Source organism: Zootoca vivipara, chromosome 2, assembly GCF_963506605.1.
Source record: "Zootoca vivipara chromosome 2, rZooViv1.1, whole genome shotgun sequence".
Taxonomy (NCBI): Eukaryota; Metazoa; Chordata; class Lepidosauria; order Squamata; family Lacertidae; genus Zootoca; species Zootoca vivipara.
This window is the reverse complement of record NC_083277.1, coordinates 41947914-41974723: the sequence shown is the minus strand read 5'-3', so window position 1 is coordinate 41974723 and position 26810 is coordinate 41947914. Positions and strand designations below refer to the sequence as shown.

The following is a 26810-nucleotide window of genomic DNA, read 5'->3' as shown; positions in this document are numbered from 1 at the left end:
GATGCTGTTTGTACTTTCTACCCTCTTTATAATTCAATTGATGTCTGCAATGTTTATTGATCATCAGAAAAAGAGAAAGCTAATTGGTGGGTTGGTGGAATACTGGAGTTTCTGTTTCCATTTTAAACTGATGTATATTGGAACCAGACTTTTTTCTCTCTTCGGGAAGGGCTTGATTGGGTAAGTGGCTATGTTTTCTTGTGAGTTTGATTCAATCTAGAAGAGGCCATGCCATCAAAAGAAAGCCCTCCTCTCTCTCTCTCTCTCTCTCTCTCTCTCTCTCACACACACACACACACACACACACACACACACACACACACACACACAACTGCATCAGTACAGATCTTTCTTAGAAGGAGGCTTCCATTTTCAGAACCTCCACGTATACTTCCCAGCATCTTGAACATGGTTTTGTCTTGGAGGGGTGCAAGAGGCCATCAAACCCAGCAAAGCTGTGTGCAGATTGTCCTGGTCTACCTGGGCACTCCTTTAACAACACCGACCCTGTTTGTTAGTTTGAGGAAGAAAGCAGATGGGTCATGTTCAGAGGCGCTACTTCTGCCCGAGAGGTTTGCATGCCTCTTTGGGGGCAAGGAAAGGATCCACCGAACTCATCCAACGCTTAGCAGAGATGTGTGCCAAAAAGAATGACACTGAGCTATAGGCAAAAGTGTCAGCCTCTCTCATGCCTTCCTAGTGTTTGCTGTGTTGCTGCTGACAGCTGGCACTCTTATCACTGCCTTGAAGAGCTCCGAATGTTCCTGGAAGGAGGCATTCCCCATCCCCATCTCTTTCCTGGGAGATGAAGTTGCCGTGCAAATCTGCAGAGCGGTTCTTTGATTGTACATGTGGTGGCCTAGGCTCTGGAGAGCATTTGTTTTGGTTGGTTAATTCTATTTTTTGTCTTTCCCTCCCCCTCTCCAGTTTGTTGGCAAGGGGCAGAGAGAGGTCTGTGGACGTCCTCCCCAGCCATGTAAAATTGTACCATGAAAGCAACAGATTTGGAAATAAAAGATAAAACACAGTGTGGCTCCCTCGTTTTGTGCCTGTCTGCTTCTTACTTCTTTTAAATTTTTCATTCATGGAAAAAAAAGTATGGCAGAAATGCTTATATGATGAGGAACCATGCTGCAGTTCATGAAGGTTCATGATGAGGATAAGGAAATTAAAAGACTGGTCCTCTCCACTGGCTAAATTGATACCCCACTGAACAAGGTTAGGGGGCCTATGTCCCTCCAGATGTCGTTGGACTCCAGCACCCATCAGTCCCCGCTAGCATGATCAATGGTCCACGGTGATGAGAGTTGTAGTCGAGCAACACCAGAAGGGCTCCTAGTTAACCACCCTGCAGCCGTAACAGTAGGCAAGGTCCAACTGGCAGTTCAGCTGCTATAGTACGCTGGCTTTGGGCTGCCATTTGTCTACACAGGATTTGCACCTTCCTGATTGTGAAGAGGACTGAAAATTTGCTTTGAAGCAACAGAACTCATTGGCGGGTAAGAAGCAAGAACCGACTACAAGAAAGAGAGCAAAGATAACTAGGCAGGCACAGGAGAGTGAAAGCATAAGTGTTACGACTGAAAGGTCTCTGGGTCCTTTTCTGCAAGGACCTCGTTTATAGCTTAATTGAGGGGTTGTGTCTCTCTTGCTTAAGTGGCAATTCAGCCTTGAACAAGCAGATAAGGAAAGGAGTGGTTTGATGGGAATCCAATAGCCAGTAACTGGATAGGAGGAGGGGAATAACAAAGCCTAAAGTCTGCCTTGCTCTTGGTGCTAGCCATATTGTTATAGATATAAGATCCATCTGGTCCAGCGATCAGTTCTCACCGTGGCCAGCCAGGTGCCCAAGGGGAGCCCATAAGCAGGATCTGGGCACAAGAGCACTCTGCCCTACTGCACTTTCCAGCAACTGCTATTCAGAAGCGTGCCACCTCTCACTGAGGAGGTAGAACATATCCATCAGGGTTAGTTGTCCCAGATCATCTTATCCTATGTGAATCTGACTCATCCTCTTGTGAAGCCATCCATGCTGCTGGTGGACCCCCCACCCCCCACCCCCACTGTCTTTGTGGGACAACATTCCATAATTGAGCTAGGTCCTGTGCTCTTTTAGATGTCCAAAAATGAACAGTCTTATTTACTAATTTTACAGAATTTATACACTGCTTGATTGTACAAAAACAACCTCAAAGTGGTAAAGAAAGAGAATAATAGGGAATATATGACATTTACCATTTTTGCCCCGGTGTGTACAGTACAGTGATACCCTGGAAGCGAACACCTTGGCTCCCAAACAAATTGGCTCCCAAACGATCAAAACCCGTGTTCCGGTTTTTGAATGATTTTCAGAAGCTGAACGTCTGGTGTGGCCGTGCTTTGGTTTTTGAATGGTTCTGGGAGTCAAATGGACTCCTGGAACGCATTCTGTTCAAGAACCAAGGTACGACTGTACTTATATTTGCCATTTTTGGTTTCTCCATGCCATGCAAATCTTTATAAACCTTATCATGTTGCTGCTTTCTCACTTTTTTTTCTGAACTAAGAAATCCCAAATCCTTCAGCCTTTCTTCACGGGGGGGGGGGGGGAGTCACTTCATCCCCTTGACCATTTCAGTTGCCCTTTTCTGAACTCTACCAGGGCCCCACTCAGCAAAATGAGTTGGAGTCTGCCCCCAACCGCCATTCTCTGCCCTGTCCCCTTCCAAATGCAGCAACCACATTTTGTGGTTGGTGAAGTGATACGGTATACATATACATGCTGCCATCATTCTAAAGATGACCCCACTCCCATAAGACCACTAAGTCCACAATCTGAAATTTCCTAACAGCATTGCCGCATGGCTTGCTGGAAAGTCCTGTGATTGTTCTCATTGGTTTGACAGCATCACATTTGGGTCTTGAATCTGCAAGCCAAGCTTCATTGTTGTCATTTAATTCATTTCCCCCGTAATCATCTAAAAATAGTAAGGTGGCACATACTGGTCATGATTCAAAGGAAATAAAAATAAAATAGAAAAATTCATTCCAGTAGCACTTTAGAGACCAACTACCGTAAGTTTGTCATTGGTATGAGCTTTCATGTGCATGCACACTTCTCAAAAGTTCATACCAATGACAAACTTATTTGGTCTCTAATGTGCTCCTGGAATGAATTTTTCTATTTTATTTTTATTTTGTTTTGACGGCAGACCAACACGGCTACCTACCTGTAACTATTATTCAAAGGGTTAACAAGACACAAAAACAAAACCCTCTGCAGTCCAACATCTGATCTTGTTATCAAGATCATGGAGTACAGGAAGTATTTGCCATCTGCGATCTATAATTCCATAACAAGATAAGGAAGCTGATTGGGACATTCTATTTGTGCAATTGATAATAGTGTTGGCCACGATTTCACAGAAAGAGCACACCATGTTTCCCAGGGTTTGGTAAATGCCAGCACTTGCCAATGGATGCTGAGTCTAGAACACATCTGCCAAGAGAATTTGCACTTCCAATGCAAGTCTCCTCAGATCCATGTCAGCCAGACAACAGCACTCAAAGAGGACAAGGAACAGAGTCTGTGAAGGGTGTGCACCTGTCTCCAGGTGGTGCAAGATTCAAGGGGTTCCAGATGCTTTTCTCTTTGGGTTTGCATTTCCTTTTGAAATGAGGCACAGTGGAGATGGTGCTGTCTTTATGATATATGGTTTATTTACACATATATGCAACCTGAGTCTACGATGGAGGAGTTCACAGTGTTAACATCCCAAAAAGATCCTGCTTCTCTCATAGCTGCAGCCTCGGATTCAAACAGATATCGAGCATCACTCTCTAACCTCTGCTTCCTGCTTTTCCCATAGCTTCTTAACATCACACAAAGCTTTGCCCTAAAAACTCAGGCTTTGTCTTTCTAACCATCTAAGAGCTGGAGGAAGGGCCCCACCTATTTGTCACCTGGCACAGAGCCCCTTTCCCTCTTCTGTTTTAATGGCCCTGGCAATTCATAAGGAAGCTAGCCTGACGTTTGTTTGTTTGTTAAATTTGTATCCCGCCCTTCATTCAAAAATCTCAGGGCGGTTCACAACATAAAAATACAAGATGAAAAACACAAAATACATAATAAAAGCAAGAGCAAAAGCAAAACAAACCATGGTTAGCCACTGTGAGAGCAGAGTGATGGAAAGATGAGCCTTTGGCTCCGAGTGTATTATATGTAAATAAACGTAGATTAGCCAAAATGCTGAGTTGCTGAGGTCTGTTACGCAACCTGCGAAGACTCTGCAGATCCCTAAGTGTGCTGATGTCTCCAAGGCATCAGTCGCTGTGATGTCCGGGCTGGAGAAAGCTTTTGAAGCTCCTGAACGATCGACCAGGCGGGAGAGAACAGACCAGTCGGGCATGTCTTTACCAAGGTCCTACTCGTGTGTAGGATGCTCCTGTAACAGATTTATTGGAGGACATGTGCTTTAAACATATGATGTGTATGCAGCCTATCTCAGCCCTGATTTTGATGGCATCTCTCTGTATTGAGAGACAATGGAGTGCACCTTCAGGGGTGAAGTCAAACAGCTGTGTTAGCAGCACCAAAGTGACCTCCCTGAGGCACAGCCCTGGGCAGTGTGTATGGAGGTTCTGGGCAGTCCAGATGACAAGAGTCCCCTCTTGACCTCACTGCTGTGGTCCAAAGGAAAGCAGAGCAATACATTTGGCACCAGCTTGGCTGCAGGAGTTGCCCAAAAGAGGCATACAAGGCACCATACAACTGACTTAGCAACTTCATTCTGGATTTGTGCAGGGTTTACTCCTGAGCTTTTTCTTCTCCCAAAGATATCCCACAAGGCAATGGATGTTTAGGATCAGAGTTTTCCTTCTAGATGGGCTACGTTCCCAGGTTGATGAGCCCCATCTGCCCCTCAATTCCTTCTACAGCATGTGCGTGTGTCCATTATATCTAGAATTTCTTCTTGGATCAATGAGTCCATCAGCTTGCTCACCCCATGGCTCAGATCCAGGAAGCCCAAGAGCAGCGCTTATGGCGAACGGAAACCCAATGACCCAAGACGTAGTGCAGTCAACTTAACTGCAAGGGAGCCAAGGAGGGAGTGGTGTCTCAAAGATCACTGTCAGGTATTAATAGTGAGCAAAGGGGAGCACACAGTTAGAGAGCCGTCCGGCCACAGCACTCATTGCCAATCCTGCTGCCTTTTATCACACATCAGGTAAGAGGGTGATTCTTGGGATTCCCTTTCTAGCATTCTCCAGGGTAGGGGAGGAGGAGCTATTGGTACAGACAGAATAGGGGGAGGGAGGGAGAGAGAGAGAGAGAGAGAGAGAGAGAGAGAGAGAGAGAGAGAGAGAGAGAGAGAGAGAGAGAGAGAGAGATTATCTGCCATCTGAATTCCACAGCTGTCCTCCTCACCAATCATACACCTAAAATGCAAATTGTGAATATAACTAGTGTGGAAATTTGAAAACCTAGCTTTGGCTGCATAAACGGTATCTTTAAAGCAGTGTTTCTCAACCAGTGTGCCTCCAGATGTTTTGGGACTACAACTCCCATCATCCCTAGCTAGCAAGACCAGTGGTCAGGAATGATGGGAGTTGTAGTCCCAAAACATCTGGAGGCACACTGGTTGAGAAACACTGCTTTAAAGTATATTCAGAGCACATTTCCCCCCTCAAAGTATTCTGGACACTGTAGTTTACTGGTCACTGTAGTTTCCAATTCCAAGCAACCCTGATCAAACTACAGTGCCCAAAATTATCTGAAGAAGGTGGAAAATGTGCTTCAAATGTGCTTTATAGGTGCAGTGTTTACATAGCCTTATAGAGGTACACTCAACAGGAAACTGGGACTGGCTGAAGCCGAACACTTGGTGTAAAATCCAGTGAGCATGTTCAGTCCTGCTCACTGATCTGTTGGGGAGGGTTTGGCCCCTTAGTTCTTCCTCTCCCATCCTACTTCTATATTTGGGGTGTGTGTGTAATTCTTGGGTGTAACCTTTGACGCCTCCCTTTCCATGGAGGCGCAGGTTGCATCCACAGCAAAGGTGGCATTTTTCCATCTCCGCCGCATCAAGCAGCTGGTCCCTTACCTCTCTCGCCCCGATCTGGCCACAGTGATCCATGCGACGATCACCTCCAGGCTTGACTATTGTAACTCGCTCTACGCAGGGTTGCCCTTAAAGCTGACCCAGAAACTCCAGCGGGTGCAGAATGCCGCGGCGAGGCTCCTTACAGGGTCCCGGCCGTGGGATCACATTCATCCAGTGCTTTACCAGCTGCACTGGCTCCCGGTGGAGTACAGGATCAGGTTTAAGGTGCTGGTTTTGACCTTTAAAGCCCTATGCGACTTGGGACCCTCGTACCTACGGGACCGCCTCTCCTGGTATGCCCCGCGGAGGACCTTAAGGTCCACAAACAATAATATTCTGGAGATCCCGAGTCATAAGATGGCTAGATTGGCCTCTACTAGAGCCAGGGCCTTTTCAGTACTGGCCCCAACCTGGTGGAACGCTCTTTCCCAGGAGACCAGGGCCCTGCGGGATTTGTCATCTTTCCGCAGGGCCTGCAAGACAGAGCTGTTCCGCCTGGCCTTTGGGTTAGACTCAGCCTGACCCCTGTGTTTTTCTCCCTCATGGCTTGGATTTATGGCCTACTTGAAATGAGGCTGCACTTTAAATTTTAATACTGTATTTTAATCTGTATTTTAACTAATTTTTTTTTTATATGTTTTATTGTGGTTCTGTTGGTGTCAGCCACTTATGGCCTACTTGAAATGAGGCTGCACTTTAAATTTTAATACTGTATTTTAATCTGTATTTTAATTAATTGTTTTTATGTTTTATTGTGGTTCTGTTGGTGTCAGCCGCCCTGAGCCCGGTTTTTGACTGGGGAGGGCGGGGTATAAATAAAAATTTATTATTATTATTATTATTATTCAACCCGACTGCTTGCCCATCAGCAGTAAGCACCTGCAAAGCAGACTGAGCAGGTGCACAGATCACAGTCTTTATTCTGGGGTGAGGTGCATTGGGCTATTATTAAATTATAGTTCATCTATGTCTGTATAGTGTTGTACATAGGATGGGACGTGTGGTTTAGATGATATGTTTTGGTCCCTCCAGACCTGGGATTCTATATCTGTAAGATGGGAGTGTGTAACAGAAGGAACTGCTGAAAATGGCCAGACTGGGTTTTTTGTTGAGTTAATGGCCCTAACCAAGCATGTTGAGCATCCTTTTTACAAGAGTTGGTCCTGTGTTCTAGCTTCCCACAGGCATCTGGCTGGCCACTGTGAGACCAGTATTGTATTTCGTGGTGTCGGAAACTTTCTCTGTTGCCAGAGGAATCCTCCTGTGTAATTTTTTTTGCTACATTTATCAGGGCCAAACTAGATCTGGGGTCAAATACAGTGGGACCTCGGTTTACGAACACCTCGGTTTACGAATTTTCGGTTTACGAACGCTGCGGACCCACCTGGAACGGATTAATTCACTTTCCATTACTTTCAATGGGAAAGTTCGCTTCAGTTTATGAACAGACTTCCGGAACCAATTACACCCATGTTTTTGGGTTAAGTACGCTTCAGGTTGAGTACTCCGCGGACCCGTCTGGAACGGATTAATCCACTTTCCTTTACTTTCAATGGGAAAGTTCGCTTCAGTTTATGAACGCTTCAGTTTAAGTACTCCGCGGACCGCCTGGAACAGATTAATCCACTTTCCATTACTTTCAATGGGAAAGTTCGCTTCAGTTTATGAACGCTTCAGTTTATGAACAGACTTCCGGAACTAATTGTGTTCATAAACCGAGGTACCACTGTACTCCTTTGCGTCAGAGGGCTTGTCCACACTTCTGCTTGTCCCATGCCATAAAAGCACAAAGATGAGCGGTTTCCCCCTTTCCCCACTCCTTTCCCAGGGAAAACCTGCTCTTTAGCGATAAATTAGAACAATCATCAATCTGAAGGGAACCCAAATAGCCATTTGTTTCCCCAACGGAGCACTAAAGAGCAGTTTCCCCAGGGGAAAGCAGCGTGACAAGAGGAAGCGTGGATAAGCCCTAATCTGCATGTTTAAAAAAAGGAAATATCTTCCTTTGAGGGTGCTAATAATTAACAGGCTCAGAGCAGACACAAAGAGGGGATTTAGCCCCTGTCTCCACTGCTGGGCTCTTAAGAAAATCCCTCTTCTGAAGCTGATATTTGCAATGGGAGTAAATCACCGAATCACATTCATTACCAGTCTCCTCCCTCCCACTCCAGCTGATGCTTTTTTCATTATTCAGACCCTGCGCATTGGATGGAAGGATGCATTTAACCTGCCCTGCAGTTTCTCCTTGTAATAGGATCTAGTGGGGAGTCATCACACATATCCTTGTATGCCTGCCTTTATGTAGTGCAGTTCCACTTGCCTGTGTCCTCAAGTGCCCAGGGAGGTTTCCAAAATGGCTAAATGCCTGCAGTCCAGAGTCTGACTTTAGGGCATTTCAAGTTATACCTTTTCACTTGCTCATTCAGAACGCCTAGACTTGTCCTTAAATGGCATCTAGTTAGCCAGGGAGGCATGCCCTTCATTCTTTAAGAGGAAATAAAATCTTAGTTAATGCCACCTTTATACCCAATTATAGAGCTCAGCTTGGAGGGACAAGGAGTTCTTAGAGAGAGGGGCAGGGGCAAGCTAGGGCACTAACTGAGATCATTTTCTCTGCAAGGTAGTACAATGGCCATGTGGCTGGCTTGGTTTTGCTTTGTTTACTCCCAATGAAACAGATAGGCTGCAGGGCCTTCTCGGTAGTGGCGCCCTCCCATCAGATGTCAAGGAAATAAACAACTGCCTGACTTTTAGAAGACATATGAATGCAGCCCTTTTTAGGGAAGTTTTTAATGTTTGATTTTTAATCGTGTTTTTAATATTCTGTTGGGAGCCGCCCAGAGTGGCTGGGGAAACCCAGCCGGATGGGTGGGGTATAAATATATTATTATTATTATTATTATTATTATTATTATTATTATTATTATTATTATACACAGCATATATCTAAAGCACATTTCCTCTTGAAAAAGAGTTCCCAGGACTCTTAGGGAGAGGTGCTTTAAATGTATGGTATGTTCACAGCCCTAGGATCACTACTAAGTCTCATTACAAACAATAATTTCACAACACTTTTACGAGCAATAAAAAATGTCAGCATAGCAAGTCATATATGCTATCAGAGTCTTCTTAAGTTATAACATTGTTAAATCATAAAACCAGCCCAAAGGCCACAATATGAAGGTGTTAGCGTCTGTGCACCGATCTGAGTCCCACAATTAACAGAGTACCCTTATGAATTCTCCAGTGTGCGAAGAAAATGCAGTCTCTTAAAAAGACAGCTCTAGTGTCAAACCTTCCACTCTTAAGAGAGCCTGATTCCTTTGTAAATATAAACAATGCTTTAAAAATATGCATTCAATTTCATATTGGAAATGTGCATCATCATTTTATAGTTCCCATAAAGTAAACCTCAGATGGCTATAGATACTCAGTAGGGCAGACCGTTCCAAGCCATGAAATGATAAAGGCATATAACGAGTTACTGAACTTTGTGCTGTTAATTAAAAACATTATTAAAAATGTGCATGGCAGGGAATACCGTACTACTTGTACTCGTAAACTGTAGAGGAATAAATATGTCCTTAGCTTTGCTGCACCTAAAGAACTGCACAACACTTCTGAAGAGAAAACAACACTGCAGCTTCTTACATAGAAGTGCATAGGAAAGTGCCCTATACTGAGTCAGACCATTCATCCATCTAGGTCAGTATTGTCTATGCTGACTAGTAGCAGGTCTCTGGGTTTCTGACCCCAACCCTACCTAGAGATGGCAGGATTCGAACCTGGGACCTTCTCCTTGCAAAGCAGATCTTCTGCCATTGAGCCCTTCTCCTACAGCAGCACCATCTTCATCTTCTGAAGATAACTTTGTATACATATTGGATTTAAAATTGTTTTCATATATATCATTGTTTGTATGTTTTATTGCTTTGAGATGTTTTGTAAAATATGCCGCAGACTTACAATCTAAATACCGAGTGCCCACACAGCAATTGTATATGAATGAATTAATGTAATTAATATAACAGTAGGCAACAAGGCATTCTAGATGCCTGATGTTTGGCCATTCCTGCCAGCCTATGATCTTTCTGGGCGCCGGGGGCCTTTCATCTGCCGGGAGGAAGACTTCCACTTCGTTCTGGCATGGGAAACCTCTTTGACTACGGCTCCCATAAGATCAAGCCAGCATGGCCAATGATCTGAATGATGAGAGTTGTGGTTCAGCAACATCTGGAGGGCCACAGTTTCCCCAATCCGTTCCCTTCCCTCCTCAAACATCAATTGCTGCTTCCTCTCTTAACACTTGTACTGTACATGCTTCGCGAGCATGCCAGCTCAGGAAATGGTCAGGCCTTCAGTAGCCTTCAGACTTAGGATAACTGGTTTTTATCTTCATTCTAAAGAGGTTGTGTTATTCCATTCTTGCATGACACATGAGTTGCCCACAATTTCATATAACAGGAACCTCTTTATTCCGTTTTTTCCCCCTTGGCTAGATAACCACTGGGTCCATTCCAACTCTACAATTCTATGATTCTACAACTCCTATCATCCTGACCATGTTGGAGAGAGCCTTTGGGTATTGAAGCCCAAAACATCTGGAGGGCACCAGGCTGTGGAAGGCTGGCCTAGAACAAGGAGAACGGACGTGTGTCCCTCACAGTGTTGTTGGGCAGTGTTGCACCCCAGCTAGGGGTGGCCTGAGGTGTTGCAGCACCTTAAGTGAAACATCCCAGTGCCATCACCACCACCACAGATGTGACACAGGTTCCACACCCTTGGCCTATACTGTATTTATTTTAAATGCTCTGTTCCTAGGCCCATTTAAAAGAAAATGAGTGGCAGAATCCAAGTAAGCAGGTTGCAAAGTTCTCAGAGTGGCAGGTGGTCTTAATGGCCCTCTTGCTTGCTTCCCCTCTTCCTAGCCTCAGAGTGAGTCCCTAAAGCAGGTGGCATTATTGCCAAGGAGATGAAAGAAAACGAAGTGTCGTGCCGCTCCAGGGCCAAACATCATACCTTGACTGAGGCTGAACTAGAGACGATTGGCCTGAGAAATGAGGCTCCTTCAACCTCTCTCTCTACCAAGATCCAGAAGATAAGGTATGATATTTCTATAGCTCACTAAAGGGACTTTTATCGGAAGGCTGTAGAGCACCTTGTGGAACTTGCAAGCCCTGAGTTCGTATACATACCAATACATTTTAAGCACATGACTTCCCCCAAAGAATTATGGGAACAGTAGTTCAGCCCAACAGAGCCACAACTCCAAACACTACAGTTCCCAGGATTCTTTGGGATAAGTTGTGTGCTTTAAATGTATGGGATCTACACAGCCTGAAAAGACTTGACTAGAAACCAGGAGGACGATAGACCAGTGCTCCAGTCACTTCCATTGGTTTATCCTTCTTGCTCTTTCTACTTCTGATGCTTATGTGACAATATGTGACAAAAAAGTGTGCTATTGCTTATTGAGCAAAAAATGCCACATTTTTTTTTTGCAAATTTAGGGATTATCCAAGGTTTCCTAAAAGCTTTTTAAAAGAAAAAGCTTTAAACGGCAGGAAACCACCCAAAGGGCTAATGACAGCTAAGTATGGTGGCTACAGACTGTTGGGTGGGGAAAATAGATTGAAAACTCGGTGGAGGGGGTATGAAATGGAGCATCATGGAGGAGGGTGTGACTGGCTGGCTGGCTTACACAATGAACAATAGCACTCCATGCTGCAACATTTTGTTATGGATCCCACTAGGTAAAGGGGCCCCTGACCATCAGGTCCAGGCGTGTCCGACTCTGGGGTTGCGGCGCTCATCTCGCTCTATAGGCCGAGGGAGCCAGCATTTGTCTGCAGACAGCTTCCGGGTCATGTGGCCAGCATGACAAAGCTGCTTCTGGCGAACCAGAGCAGCGCACGGAAACGCCGTTTACCTTCCCGCCGGAGCGGTCCCTATTTATCTACTTGCACTTTGATGTGCTTTTGAACTGCTAGGTGGGCAGGAGCTGGGACCGAGCAACGGGAGCTCACCCCGTTGCAGGGATTCGAACCGCCAACCTTCTGATCAGCAAGTCCTAGACTCTGTGATTTAACCCACAGCGCCACCCCACCCTATATGGATCCCACTAGTCTCCCTAAAAAGAAGAAAGCGTCAATGCATGTTCTTGTCACAGAGAACATGCATCAGACAAGATATTGCCCTTCTAATGTCATTCCACTTAGGGTTGCAGTGAATGTGTGGTGCTGGTAGTGGAGGGCATTGCATGTTCCCTTTGTAACAAAGCCTTCTTTCCCATGGAATACTGGCATTTTATGAGAAAGGGGCTTTAGACAGACCATCTCCTTGATATGCAAGCTTTCCTTAGGCAAGGACTTTTTCCGTGGGCAAAGATGTGAGACTCTCTTTTGCAGTCACAAGTGATACAGACCTCAAAAGACTATATTCTGTGCATATGAACTGTATCTTTGAAATGGCTCACAGTCATGCACACCAACCCTGAAAATGGAAGGTGCTGTGCTCTTTTGCTTCTACCACTTTAAAGATCTTAATCTTTGGGTTTTAGCCAGCTCCTTCCACCAATTACCAGTTGGAAAGCCTGTGGGAGGGCTTCGAGAGCCTCCCTTCCCAAGCCCTGCTGAACTCCTGGCCAAGTCCCTGAACCGAAAGGGGCAGGAAGAGCGAGAGGCTGTGCTTTACACATGAGTAGTTTAGCAGTAGCTCCTTCATTGCCTCCTTTAGCCTCCTCATCTGCCCGATGTTACAGATGTGGAATTTGGTCCTTTCTGCCTCTGGAGGAGAAGCCTGCTGTCTAACAGCCATGCTCTTACAAGAAGAGGCATGCCCACGATAGGATGGGGTATTGTTGATGTGTCAGAGCCACCTCTAAGTTCTTCCATTCCTGGGCCCCAGTGCAATTTGAAGACCAAACTTCCCTCTCAGACATGCCTTTTTGCACTTTCCCCCCACAGATGTTCCAGTTCGACTGCAAAGTCCTTGCTGTTCAAGTTCTTCCCCATCCTGAAATGGCTACCGCGGTACCCAGTCAAGGATTGGCTGCTTGGGGACATCATCTCAGGATTCAGTGTAGGAATCATGCATCTCCCTCAGGGTAAGCTTTCAGGGAGCCAGTCCTCAACCTTGTACCCCACAAGGCCATTGATGACAGCCCTGACATGCAACTATTCATTTCTTCCCCTGTGCTTGGAGAGCAAGAGTCTCCTTGGGGTTTCGTGGCTCTTCTGTGCTTAAGTGGACAGGTCCTTGTCTGTGTACCTGGCGTAGGTGTGCCATTGATACCAGATTTTCATGAGGCCATGTCTTTCTGCTACATTGTGCTGAACTTCCCCAAACATTGGAGGAGCTCCCAGATGCCAAAACACAACTGGACAGGGAACCCAAATGAAAACATGCTTCTGATTTAAGTTACTGTTGGAAATATGGCCTTGAGGACCGGGGGTGGGGGGTGGGGGAGAAAGCTTTGGCTAAGAATGCTACAGATGAGGAGAAGGGGATGTAGGTGTAAGGTGCAGTCTGAAATTTCTGAGACAGACTCATATTTCTTTATCAGTCTTATTGCATTTCTATCCCCACCTTTTTCTCCAAAGGTGGGCCCCGCTCCTCATTTAAACCCCACAACAACCCTGTGAGGTAGGTGAGGGTGAGAGTCAGCGACCGGCTCAAGGTCACCCAGTGAGCTTCATGGCTGAATGGGGGATTTGGACCCTGCTCTCCCAGACTCTTAGTCCAACACTGTAACCACTATACCACGCTGGGAAATAGCAGGAGGCCGTGTAAGTTGCCTGTATACATAGGCTTGGTGGGTGGATAAAACTACAGCAAGTCTGAGTGGGGTGCCTAGGATACAATGGAGCCTGCATTCTAAGCAAAGGTACAAAGCTGTGGCTGCGTATTAACACCCGCCTTTATTTTGCCTAGGTTTGGCCTATGCACTTCTAGCAGGGCTGCCTCCTGTCTTCGGCTTATATTCTGCCTTCTATCCCGTCCTGCTGTATTTCTTCTTTGGGACCTCCAGGCACATCTCTGTGGGTGAGCAGGGGATTCTGGGAGAAGAGGCCTTCTGGGATCTGCATATGAGATCAGTTTTTATTACAAGTTTTAGACTACAATAAAAGCAAAGCAGAGAGGGAAAATAGAAAAGGGAAAGCGTAAAAAGAAAAGGAGTAAGAAGAAGAAGACTGAAGAGAAGAGGAAAATATAGGAAAATACAAAACCCTCTATCAAGGTTATAGCTTTACTCTTCCTCCACACCAAGGGAGGTAAGCCATCCCAACATCTCAACTGGGGGCTTCCCCTCTTCCCCAGCCTCCTAACTTGGGAGATCCTCTCTGCCCTGCCTCTCATCTTCCATCCATCACAGAACATAATTATAGATAAGAGTTAACAAAAAAGAACAGAGTTTAAAAATCATAGAGAAAAAAGATTTTTTAAAAAGGGATAAGAATAGAATTTTTTTTAAAGGAAATAATGACTTCAGATTTTCCACTTGGCGGTTTTGTATATGCATCTTCACATTAATTTAAGTTGGTTTAATTGCCTCTTGCTCTGCTTCACAAGACTCATTTGATATCTTCAACCAGGTAACTGGTGAGGTATAAGGGGACAAACCCTCTTTGTTCAAAAAGAGTTTTCTCGGTAGTGGCGTCCGCCCTGTGGAATGCCCTCCCATCAGATGTCAAGGAAATAAACAACTATTTGACTTTTAGAAGACATCTGAAGGCAGCCCTGTGCAGGGAAGTTTTTAAAGTTTGATGTTTTATCGCTTTGTTGTTGTTGTTGTTGTTGTTGTTGTTGTTGTTGTTGTTGTTGTTGTTGTATTATCATTATCATTGTCATCATCAAAATACCCTTAAAGGCAGGAAGCTGGAATCTTCTTCCTCTGGCTCTAAATTGTGATCCTTTGGCACCCAATGCAAATCCTGCCATCTTGGTGATGTGGGTGGATAAGCAAAGCCAACTGAGCTTGTGACAAAAGAGGACTGAATTTTTGTGGGGATGCAAGGTTGGACAGGCTGTTCGGCAGTGGAATTTGCTGCCAAGGAGTGTGGTGGAGTCTCCTTCTTTGGAGGTCTTTAAGCAGAGGCTTGACAGCCATCTGTCAGGAATGCTTTGATGGTGTTTCCTGCTTGGCAGGGGGTTGGACTGGATGGCCCTTGTGGTCTCTTCCAACTCTATGATTCTATGATTCTATGATTCTATGATTCTAGGTAGCTGATCTCTTGGCCCAAGCCTCTGTCTCCCCCTCACAGGTCCATTTGCTATAATCTCTGTGATGATCGGGAGTGTGACAGATTCACTGGAACCAAGCGGAAAGTACATGGAGGCGGTTAATGGTTCGAATGTCACCATTGTCAATGAGACTCTGAGGGACGCTGCCAGAGTGGAACTGGTGGCTGCACTCGCCTTCTTGGTCGGCATATTTCAGGTGAGTGGTGGAACCCAAAAGTGTGCATGTTCTCCTCAACAATAACAAAGGAGGCAGGAATGAATGAATCTGTCAATTATGGCTCAGATCATAATTTTTACAGCCTTAAGCTCAGTCCAGCCCATTTCCCCATTGTTGTTGTTGTTGTTGTTGTTTAGTCGCTTAGTCATGTCCGACTCTTCGTGACCCCGTGGACCAGAGCATGCCAGGCACTCCTGTCTTCCACTGCCTTCCGCAGTTTGGTCAGACTCATGTTGGTAGCTTCGAGAACACTGTCCAACCATCTCTGTCACCCCCTTCTCCTTGGGGCCTCATTCTTTCCCAACATCAGGGTCTTTTCCAGAGAGTCTTCTCTTCTCATGAGGTGGCCTTCAGCTTCAGGATCTCTCCTTCCAGTGAGCACTCAGGGCTGATTTCCTTCAGAATGGATAGGTTTGATCTTCTTGCAGTCCATGGGACTCTCAAGAGTTTTCCCATTCGATTGTGATTATTGTAGATATATTTTATAAGTTCACACACAAGGTTGTATACATTTCCATGCATATTTCTTCTAATATGTTTGGTTTGGTTTGTGATTTTGCCTAATATACAAACTGTTTTCCCTAATATAATGCCCTTTTTCTAGCCTAGTAATGTTGAGAGGACTCATTGGCTACCCCTGCTCTAAAGTCTCAGGTTTTTCTCCTGCAACCTGACATCTTTTAAATAAGCCTTTATGTTTGGCCCCATCTCACAGGGACAGAATTGGTTGGTCCTGTGTTCTGTTTTCTGTCCTGGGTCTCTGGCAAGTCTCAGCAGACCTCATTGCAAGATACCTCTGCAATACACCCTCAGATCTACTGTGTCCCCCAGGGAGATTTCTGGAAGGGAGTTGTGTGAGAGACAACATGAGGATGTTATTCTCCTTGCTTTCTTTTTCTTTTAGATTGCCCTTGGTTTGCTTCAGTTTGGGTTTGTGGCCACCTACCTTTCTGAGCCCTTGGTGCGGGGCTACACCACAGCGGCCTCTATCCAAGTGCTGATCTCCCAGCTGAAGTACGTCTTTGGGGTGACTGTGATGGAGTATTCAGGGCCATTGTCAATGGTCTATGTAAGTACAGTTGGGCCTGGGAAAGGGCAGGTTTAGGTTACAGAGGAGTCGGTAGAGGAGTTTGAAATCTTTTGGAGCTGGAAGGTATCTTAGCAACATGCTAGATGTATAGTCAACATTATGCAGGCTATTAATATGTTTGTTTGTTTGTTTGTTTGTTTGTTGTTTGTGGGGCAGGTTTACCAAACAGCAGCCAGACTGTAGCATGTAGACAAGGACCAACTTGCTGTGAGGTTCAAACAATAATAGTCTCCAGTGCTTTTTTCTGGGGGGACACAAGGGTACGCATACCCCTAAACATTTTGTGAATCTTTGTACAGTACCTTTGTTCATTTACTATATTTTTTCCCTGATTTGAACTATCAAATAGTGATTTTCTTGAGTCAAAATGAGAGTACTGATAAACTTTTTTAAAGGAAAAAAAAAGCACTGATCATCTCCCTGAGGCTGCTACTTGCATTGGGAGGGAAACCCCCAAGGGTGCCAATGACTCCTGCCCTTTCTTAACCATGTTCCACATGACATGTTTATACATGCTTGTTCCTCTAGCTTGTGCGAATGAACTCATCCTCTCATGCCACAGAGAGGTTCAGAAAACACGATCCAAACCCCTGGAAGCCACACGAGGGAAGGCAGCGGCCTCCTCCTGATGTCGCAGTGCTGCGTTTGCTGGGACAAGGATGGAGCAGGGCGAGGGGGGGGTGATATCAGGAGAGCCACAGGTTGGCCTCCACTGCCCTGGAGCTACCCCAACCTCAGAGCCACCTTGCTCTGCCCATCCCATCATGGCAAGTGCAGTGCCACAGCTTCTAGGAGGATGCCAGTGCCTTCCCTTGTTTGGCTTCCATGGATTCGGGTCGTGTTTTCTGAATCACTCGGTATGTCTGGCAGGTGTAATGAATCCCAATATAATGATTCCATGGTAGTTTAAGCATACACAAATCCAGTCATGCCAAATGCACAAGTTTCCCATTTTCTGGTACGCAGCTTTGGTAGATCACTATCCCAGTTATATCTCCGTTTTGCCTCTTAGGAGGATTTTGGATGCTTTATTTTAGTTTTTGAAAATGTTATTGGTTTGAGCATGCATACTGTAGAACAGGCATCCCCAAACTTTGGCCCTCCAGATGTTTTGGACTACAATTCCCATCTTCCCCGACCACTGGTCCTGTTAGCTAGGGATCATGGGAGTTGTAGGCCAAAACATCTCGAGGGCCGCAGTTTGGGGATGCCTGCTGTAGAAGAGCTCTCCCCACCCCACCATCAGCACCAGCTCCCCATTTGTTGTTGTTGTTTAGTCGTTTAGTCGTGTCCGACTCTTCGTGACCCCATGGACCATAGCACGCCAGGCACTCCTGTCTTGCACTGCCTCCCGCAGTTTGGTCAAACTCATGTTCGTAGCTTCGAGAACACTGTCCAACCATCTCGTCCTCTGTCGTCCCCTTCTCCTAGTGCCCTCCATCTTTCCCAACATCAGGGTCTTTTCCAAGGATTCTTCTCTTCTCATGAGGTGGCCAAAGTATTGGAGCCTCAGCTTCACGATCTGTCCTTCCAGGGAGCACTCAGGGCTGATTTCCTTAAGAATGGATAGGTTTGATCTTCTAGCAGTCCATGGGACTCTCAAGAGTCTCCTCCAGCACCATAATTCAAAAGCATCAATTCTTCGACGATCAGCCTTCTTTATGGTCCAGCTCTCACTTCCATACATCACTACTGGGAAAACCATAGCTTTAACTATACGGACCTTTGTCGGCAAAGTGATGTCTCTGCTTTTTAAGATGCTGTCTAGGTTTGTCATTGCTTTTCTCCCAAGAAGCAGGCGTCTTTTAATTTCGTGACTGCTGTCACCATCTGCAGTGATCAAGGAGCCCAAGAAAGTAAAATCTCTCACTGCCTCCATTTCTTCCCCTTCTATTTGCCAGGAGGTGATGGGACCAGTGGCCATGATCTTGGTTTTTTTGATGTTGAGCTTCAGACCATATTTTGCGCTCTCCTCTTTCACCCTCATTAAAAGGTTCTTTAATTCCTCCTCGCTTTCTGCCATCAAGGTTGTGTCATCTGCATATCTGAGGTTGTTGATATTTCTTCCGGCAATCTTAATTCCGGCTTGGGATTCATCTAGTCCAGCCTTTCGCATGATGAATTCTGCATATACGTTAAATAAGCAGGGAGACAATATACAACCTTGTCGTACTCCTTTCCCAATTTTGAACCAATCAGTTGTTCCATATCCAGTTCTAACTGTAGCTTCTTGTCCCACATAGAGATTTCTCAGGAGACAGATGAGGTGATCAGGCACTCCCATTTCTTTAAGAACTTGCCATAGTTTGCTGTGGTCGACACAGTCGAAGGCTTTTGCATAGTCAATGAAGCAGAAGTAGACGTTTTTCTGGAACTCTCTAGCTTTCTCCATAATCCAGCGCATGTTTGCTATTTGGTCTCTGGTTCCTCTGCCCTTTCGAAATCCAGCTTGCACTTCTGGGAGTTCTCGGTCCACATACTGCCTAAGCCTGCCTTGTAGAATTTTAAGCATAACCTTGCTAGCGTGTGAAATGAGCGCAATTGTGCGGTAGTTGGAGCATTCTTTGGCACTGCCCTTCTTTGGAATTGGGATGTAGACTGATCTTCTCCAATCCTCTGGCCATTGCTGAGTTTTCCAAACTTGCTGGCATATTGGGTGTAGCACCTTAACAGCATCATCTTTTAAAATTTTAAATAGTTCAGCTGGAATATCATCACTTCCACTGGCCTTGTTATTAGCAGTGCTTGTTATTAGCTCCCCATAACTCCCTATAAAGACTGTAAATGTTTCTGAAGATATTTGTGGCGCAGTGGTTCTATAAAAAGCACACTTACACTGTCTGTCAGATTAAAAATTCTTAAGCTTTGAAGGAAGGAAGCTGTTGTGGTCTGCCTACTAATAAATATCTTAGCTTCCATAGTCAGGGCAGGGCAGCCTATTTCCAAGAAAATGAATACAACAGTCAGAGAAGAACCAAGGAAGGTCAGAGAGGGGTCCGGCAGAGAGGGCTCCTCCACAATTCTGCTGGTCCCGCACCCAGAAACAAGGGCGTACCCACCACGGGGCAAGTTAGGGCAGCTGCCCTACTCTAGAAGCAGGGCTGGTGGGCAGAGGCGGAGCACAGCCCGGCGGAGCGCAAGTTCGCCATTCCTGCCATGCCGCGCCGCACCGCACCCTCCCCCCAGCTCCCCAGCGCACCCTCAGGCAAGGCCAAGCGCGGCGGGGAACCAGGGAGCGCGGCGGGCGGGAACGCCGAACTCGCACTCCGCTGGGCTGGGCTCCGCCTCCGCCCACCAGCCCTGCTTCTAGGGAGGGGCACAGCCCGGCGGAGCGCGAGTTCGCCCTTCCCACCCGCCGCGCTGCGCCCTCCCTCCAGCTCCCCGTCGCGCCCTCTGGCAAGGCCAAGCACGGCGGGGAACCAGAGAGCGCGGCGCGGCGGGCGGGAACGCTGAACTCGCGCTCCGCTGGGCTGGGCTCCGCCTCCGCCCACCAGCCCTGCTTCTAGGGAGGGGCACAGCCCGGCGGAGCGCGAGTTCGCCGTTCCCGCCCACTTTGTGGCCCCTCCCCTTCCGTGCCTTGGCCCCTCCCCTTGCCCCCCCAGTTTTGATCCTGGGTACGACCATGCCCAGAAAGTTCAGGTCCAAGCAATTTTCCGCTTGTTCTGAGGTTCCTTGGCACAGGTCTGAGCAGTTTTGCTTTTCCCCACAGCTTTCCCCTGAGGAACATGATCTTTACCACTGAATCGAAACAAATGGCAATCTGTGGGTTGGTCTGGTTCAGTAGTAAACCACAGGTTTTCCTGGGGGGGGGGGAGTGGGAGTAGAGAGGTGAGGTGTGGACAAGGCCTTGATACGGGAATGGGGGTGAAACATGAAACATTCCTATTTTCTCCTCTGGAATGTTGACACTGTCAGGACATTGCCACTGTCCATGGTTGCAAAGTGTGGCCACAGTAGAGAAAGTCTCATGGAAACGTAATTTACAGCAAAGATCAATTGGGGATTGAGGAGAATCACTTCACTTTAAGCAACAAGGGTCGGATCCTTTGTCTTCTTTTGTCTGCAGTCCTTTAATACTCCTCCTTTCCTCCCCAATGGACCCACAGGAGGGAGGCATATAAAAGATTTTAGAATACTGTACTAAAACTGTTCGTCTGTTGGCTTTTATGCATGCCACGCTACGAGGAATAACTGCCACTGATCGTGGGCATGGCTCTTTTTATTGCTGTTGCTTGGTGGCTTTTCCTTGCAATATTTTCTTTTTAATTATTTAAAGATGGGATCTAAACAATAAACAAACATTCAAATCAATTGAAATCTAAGGAGGACAAACCAAGAAAGCAGCATTGAAAATGGAAGCCACAATAAAAGAGATCAGCATGTCTGTATCAAAGGAGCATCATTCACAAACCATAGTGTGACCAGCCACCCCAATCACCACTGAGCATTAGCAAAATTCCAGCGGTCATGGTTTGAAGCACAGCAGAAATGGTGGTATCTTTAAGAAATATGGTTTATTTACACATATTTGTCCCCAAGTTTAGGTTAAGTGAGTGCAGCGAACATTACACTGCATTAGGGTCTCTGGTTGCTCCTCTCACATTTCCTCCCCGCTCATTCTCTCACAATTACTTCCCCTGCTTTGTGCCTCCCCTACAGACCTTTTTAGAAGTTTGCTCAAAATTGCCAAATACCAACGTGGGCACCTTGGTCACTTCTGTGATCGCCATGGTTTCGATCCTGCTTGTGAAGCTGCTCAATGACAAAATTGGCAAGAGGCTTCTGATCCCAATCCCCATCGAGCTTCTCACGGTAATTTATTCTCCGTATTTCTAGGATTTCTACCCTGTCCCTGGGCTCACAAACAGTAAGTTAGCAACAAACAACAATGTAGTAGCTATTAAATAATCCTTAGAACTCTCCAGAAAAACGAATGGAATTTAAACCCTGTTTAGAAAAGCTTTTAATGTTTAACAGACCATTGTATTTTAATATTTTGTTGGAAGCCGCCCAGAGTGGCTGGGGAAACCCAGCCAGATGGGCAGGGTATAAATAAGTTGTTGTTGTTGTTGTTGTTGTTGTTGTTGTTGTTGTTGTTGTTGTTATGTTTAACAATTATAAGAAAGGCTAACAAACTAAAACAACAAAGCGGCAGGAGCTAAGTTCTTATTAAAAAGCAGTATTTTAATAAGGACCGCTGAAATGAAAGCACTTTTTGCTGCTTAGCCAGAAGTGAATAACAATAGGGCCAGGCATATCTCTCTTCAGAGGTGGCTCTAGATTTGGGGGCTGCAACCGAAAAGGCTGTGTCTAAAGTACGGTAGCTACGCCTAACGTGGTGCAATCCGTTCCAGATGTTTTGGACTACATCTCCCAACAGCCTCAGCCTGCTGATGAGAGTGGGAGTCCAAAACATCTGGAGGGTACCAGGTTTGTGGGAGGGGTGGTCCAAAGCGCCTACCTGCTCTGCATCCAGTGGTTGAGCAACCCAGGGAATCTTCTGTAATGGAAGATGACAAGCTGAAAGCCATGTTACTGGACCTTCACTTTTTACATAGAGTTCTCTGGAATTGAATCGGTGGTGCTTTCTCTCCTTTATATAGCACAGTCCAGGTTAGTTAAATGGGCAAAATTGTCTTGATCTCCCACATATTTTGGGAGGCTCTACTCAGTCGTTTTGACTGTATTTGCATAGCCAGCAATTATCCATTATGGAAAGTCAAGGCAGAGCTGTTGGCTCTGAAAGTGGTCGGGCATCCTAGTCTATCCTAGTCTAGATCAGCTTCATTCTACAAACATGGGTGTAGCCGGAGGGGCAGGGGGGCAGCTGCCCCCCCCTTGATCAAGTAAAACAATAGAAACACTTAACTAACTGACCAATCACATCAGTTCTGACCCCCCCCCCCATACAAAACTCCTGCCTCCCCTAACAAATATCCTACAAACATTTAGCTTTCACTAGACCAGAGCATCCCATCTACCTCTGGGTGGGAATTGCTCATATTTACTCATGGATCTGCCAATAGGAGTTGACTTGTGACCTTTGGATATCAGAAACTAGAAGCAGAAGAGGTGACAGTTCTTGAGATCATTCATATTTGTACAAAACCAGACTACGGCACAGGCAAATCACACAGGATATATATATATATATATATATATATATATATATATATATATATATATATATTCTTCTGATTCCTCACATTTGCCCAAACTCTGAAAAATACACAGGCAAATTTACCACTGCCCAACTGTGATTTTACACTTATTGGGTGGGGATTTTTTTAAAGGCATGCACACAGCTACCTGCAGAAATGTCCTGTTGGTCCCTACTAGGCATAATAGAATCAACAAATCAAGGGCAAACACAAAAGGGAATGCCTACTGGCATGAATGAGAAAGATCAAAGTTGATCCTTTTAACTCGAATTCAAATGTATGTGAGTGTGGACTACTCTGATCTAATTTGAATGGGGGGGGGGAGTGGATGAACTTATAAACGATGCTCAGATGTGGCCAAGTCCTTCCTCTCACCCTGCCACCTGTTTTCAGATTATTATATCCACAGTGATCTCCTACTTTGCCAACCTGAACGAAAAGTTTGAGATTAGCATCGTGGGTGTAATCCCCAGCGGGTGAGTGACTCCAGCTGCTTCCCATAACCACCTTAGGACATGCAATTTTCTCCTCCCATGTGTTGATGCGGAGATGAAGCTCTCTTGCTAGCTCTGCTGTATTCAGAAATTCAGGTGGTGGTGTCCTGGGAGAGGGAATTTGGAGTCCCTCCTGACAGAGAGATGCATCTTCATTTTATAGCTACAATCGATCGTTAAAGGTGCACCTGTTTTCCCTGGCCTTTGACAGCTGGAAAATATTTTTTAGACCTACTATTTTTTAGATTCCACCTAAACATTAGGAAGAACTTCCTGACAGTAAGACCTGTTCGGCAGTGGAATTTGCTGCCAAGGAGTGTGGTGGAGTCTCCTTCTTTGGAGGTCTTTAAGCAGAGGCTTGACAGGCATATGTCAAGAAGGCTTTGATGGTGTTTCCTGCTTGGCAGGGGGTTGGACTGGATGGTCCTCGTGGTCTCTTCCAACTCTATGATTCTATGATTCTACTGTAATTTATGGTGCTGTCGTTTTAAATATTTGTTGGCTTTCTTGTTTGTTTGAAGAGGATATTAATTTTGTAACCCACTCCGGGACCTCGTGGTGAAAATGTATAATAGGGGTTCATCCACACTTTCACTTGATCATATTGTGCACTGGTTAATTTAGCTGGGTCTGAGAGCTTGCAAAAAACCTGTTATTACCCATTTTGGCTCGCATAGTTTGAAATCAAACCATGCAGGCACAGACACGGGCCTCAAAGTGCTTTGGAAGGGGCTGCACAAGAGCTGGCAATTGGCAGGTCTTGTGAAGCCCTATGCAATGGGCTTTGCAGGCACTACCAATCAACCAATCAGTTGTACCTGCAAAACACAATTTGGCTGAGTGAAACCTTTTCCTGCCCCACTCCTGACGCCAGATATATGACATTAGATGCAAGGGTGTGGCTTGGCCAAAATGACCTCTCGGGCTAGATGGGGGAGGCCTGTTAGGCCCATGACCCAGAGATTCCTCACCCCTGGGCCCAAGGAAACTAAACTGAGCTCCCTTTCCTGCCCCCTCAACCCACACCCATCTCCAGGTAGAGAAGAACTGCTCAGGGAGGTATTAAGCTTTTCCTCACTCACCTTGCCACGTGTTGCCTGTGGACCAGAAGTGCCTCACTGCGCCTGTGTTTCCTTATTGCAGGATGAGACCCCCTGTGGCCCCCAAAACAGACTATTTTGAGAAGGTGGTAGGAAATGCTTTTGCCATCGCGATGGTTAGCTACGTCATCGCCATCTCGCTCGGCAAGATCTTTGCTCTCAAGCATGGCTACAAAGTGGACAGCAACCAGGTAAGGAGGCTCTGCCCATTATCTGGCTTCCTGGTTTTCATTATGAAATATACTCGGAGTCGAGAGTGAATTTCATGCTCTTTATTCAGCTCATAGTCATCAAGGAGAAGAAGAGAAGGCTGGCTCTTTTCCCAAAACCATCTGCTTATATACATTATTTACACAATGGGCCTTGCGTGATTGGCTACTTCATGGCTACACCTGTGGGCCAATCAGGTTGTGGATTGACTTCTGCCTGCAGCCTGATTGGCTGCTCCTACAGGCCAATCAGGTTGCAGATTCACTTCTGCCAGCCGCCTGATTGGCTGCTCCTGCAGGCCAATCAGGTTGCGGATTTACTTCCACCTGGAGTTGGATTGGGTAGCTCCTGCGGACCAATCAGACTGCTGATTCTGAATCCTATTGTTCTAGGATTCAGCTCAGTACATAACACATTACTTTCACCTTTACCCTATCGCTGCTTCACGTTCTCTGCCTTTGCTATCTACTTTTCCCCCACTCCCGCATCCCACTCCATCGGAATGAAAGCCCCACCCCTCTGCCCTTCCTTCCCTTATGTATTTCCTGGAGATGGGTGGAGGAAGTGGACACTGCAGAGCTGTGAAGAACGGTGGAGACTCGGTGGTGAGAGCGCTTCAGGAGAACCTTTTTCCTGAGGGTTTGCTGAGCACAGGTGTTGCTTCACATGTGGCTTACCTTGCATTTTCAGGATATGATTATCAGGAATTCGTGACTACGGTAATAAGCTGAAACTGATTTACGACCAGCATTCTGCTGAGTCAGTATGAGTCAGCACAACTGATAAGTTCAGCCGGTGAAGTAATGCGGTTTTGAGCGATTGGATCATTGGACGTCCTTTGTGTTGGCTAGGATTATTGCATTACTTACTTGCATTGCTTACATTATACTTACTTCAGACTTACGTTATTGCTTACATTACTTGCTTCAGACACAAACCTTCATTTATTACGGCTTTTCTGTCTGTCTTGTACTACACTGGTCTTCAACTGGCAGGTTAGGACCCGCTAATGTAGGCATCCCCAAACTGCGGCCCTCAAGATGTTTTGGCCTACAACTCCCATGATCCCTAGCTAACAGGACCAGTGGTCGGGGAAGATGGGAATTGTAGTCCAAAACATCTGGAGGGCCGAAGTTTGGGGATGCCTGCACTAATGGGTCACAGCCCTGATCCTAGGTGGGCTGCAGCAGGAGACATACCACCATGAAAATATATTGCAAAAGATTAAGAAATGGGTCTCCTAATGCATGTTTGGGTTGAAAGTGAGGCCTAAGTCCGAAAAGCTTGAAAACTACTGTTGTGCTATAATATTGTTATTGTATTTGCATGACACATTTTCTTTGTGTCAGATGTGGATTGATCTGTAGGTGCTTCCTTCTGGATGAAGTTGGGCTCCCTCCCCCGTCTTATCATCTGTTTTAATTTACCGTTGGATAGTTGAGTACTTATGATACAAGTGGGTCTTCAATTTGGGGAGCATTCACATATTCTGCCTGTCAGTCCCAGGTTGGCCGTTTATGCACCACCAAAGTGAGGAAACCAAAGAAAAGACCAAACAGGCCGCAGGTGTGCATAAAATTTGCAGATCTTAAAACTATATGCACACTTAGAAATGATTGTATTAATTTTGGACAGAAATGCCGCATATCCCATGACCTGTGGGCCTGCTCAGTCTCCTGTCCAGGTGCTGTTGACGGGCATCTTCAAGGCCTGTGTTTGGTCCTTGATCTTTAAACTGGTTTTGGGCCAGAACCCCTTAAAGGAGCAGGCTGCACAATAGGAACATCCTAGTCAATCCTTATGAGCAGGGGTCAGCAACCTTTTCCAGCAGGGGACCAGTCCACTGTCCCTCAGACCTTGTGTGGCCCGGACTATATTTTGGAAGGGGGGAAATGAACGAATTCCTATGCCCCACAAATAACCCAGAGATGCATTTTAAATAAAAGGACACATTCTACTCATGTAAAAACACCAGGCAGGCCCCACAAATAACCCAGAGATGCAGTTTAAATAAAAGGACACATTCTACTCATGTAAAAACATGCTGATTCCCGGACCGTCCGTGGGCCGGATTTAGAAGGCGATTGGGCCGCATCCGGCCCCCGGGCCTTAGTTTGGAGACCCTGCTTATGAGTGTCAAGCCCTGTGTAATGGGAAACTGGACCACAGAGCCATGCAGACAGACTCTCAGCCCTTCTCCATGGTGTGTCTC

The 26810-nt window shown here is 46.0% G+C and overlaps 1 protein-coding gene across 2 annotated transcripts in view; it reads left to right on the top strand.

Moving 5' to 3' along the window:
* Nucleotides 1-5123: 5123 nt before the first annotated feature.
* Nucleotides 5124-26810, top strand: part of SLC26A6 (solute carrier family 26 member 6) — a 39272-nt gene continuing 17585 nt past the window's right edge. Inside the window, exons 1-9 of one of the 2 annotated variants that reach the window (XM_035106419.2) lie at nt 5124-5207; nt 11012-11186; nt 13049-13188; nt 14016-14126; nt 15347-15522; nt 16448-16612; nt 21293-21445; nt 23188-23270; nt 24432-24579. In XM_035106419.2, the coding sequence (XP_034962310.2) occupies nt 11056-11186; nt 13049-13188; nt 14016-14126; nt 15347-15522; nt 16448-16612; nt 21293-21445; nt 23188-23270; nt 24432-24579 (1107 nt within the window). In that variant the 5' untranslated portion in view covers nt 5124-5207; nt 11012-11055. Of the gene's footprint in view, nt 5208-11011; nt 11187-13048; nt 13189-14015; nt 15109-15304; nt 15523-16447; nt 16613-21292; nt 21446-23187; nt 23271-24431; nt 24580-26810 lie in introns of those variants that run through there. The other variant, XM_060271419.1, reaches the window with a different exon arrangement.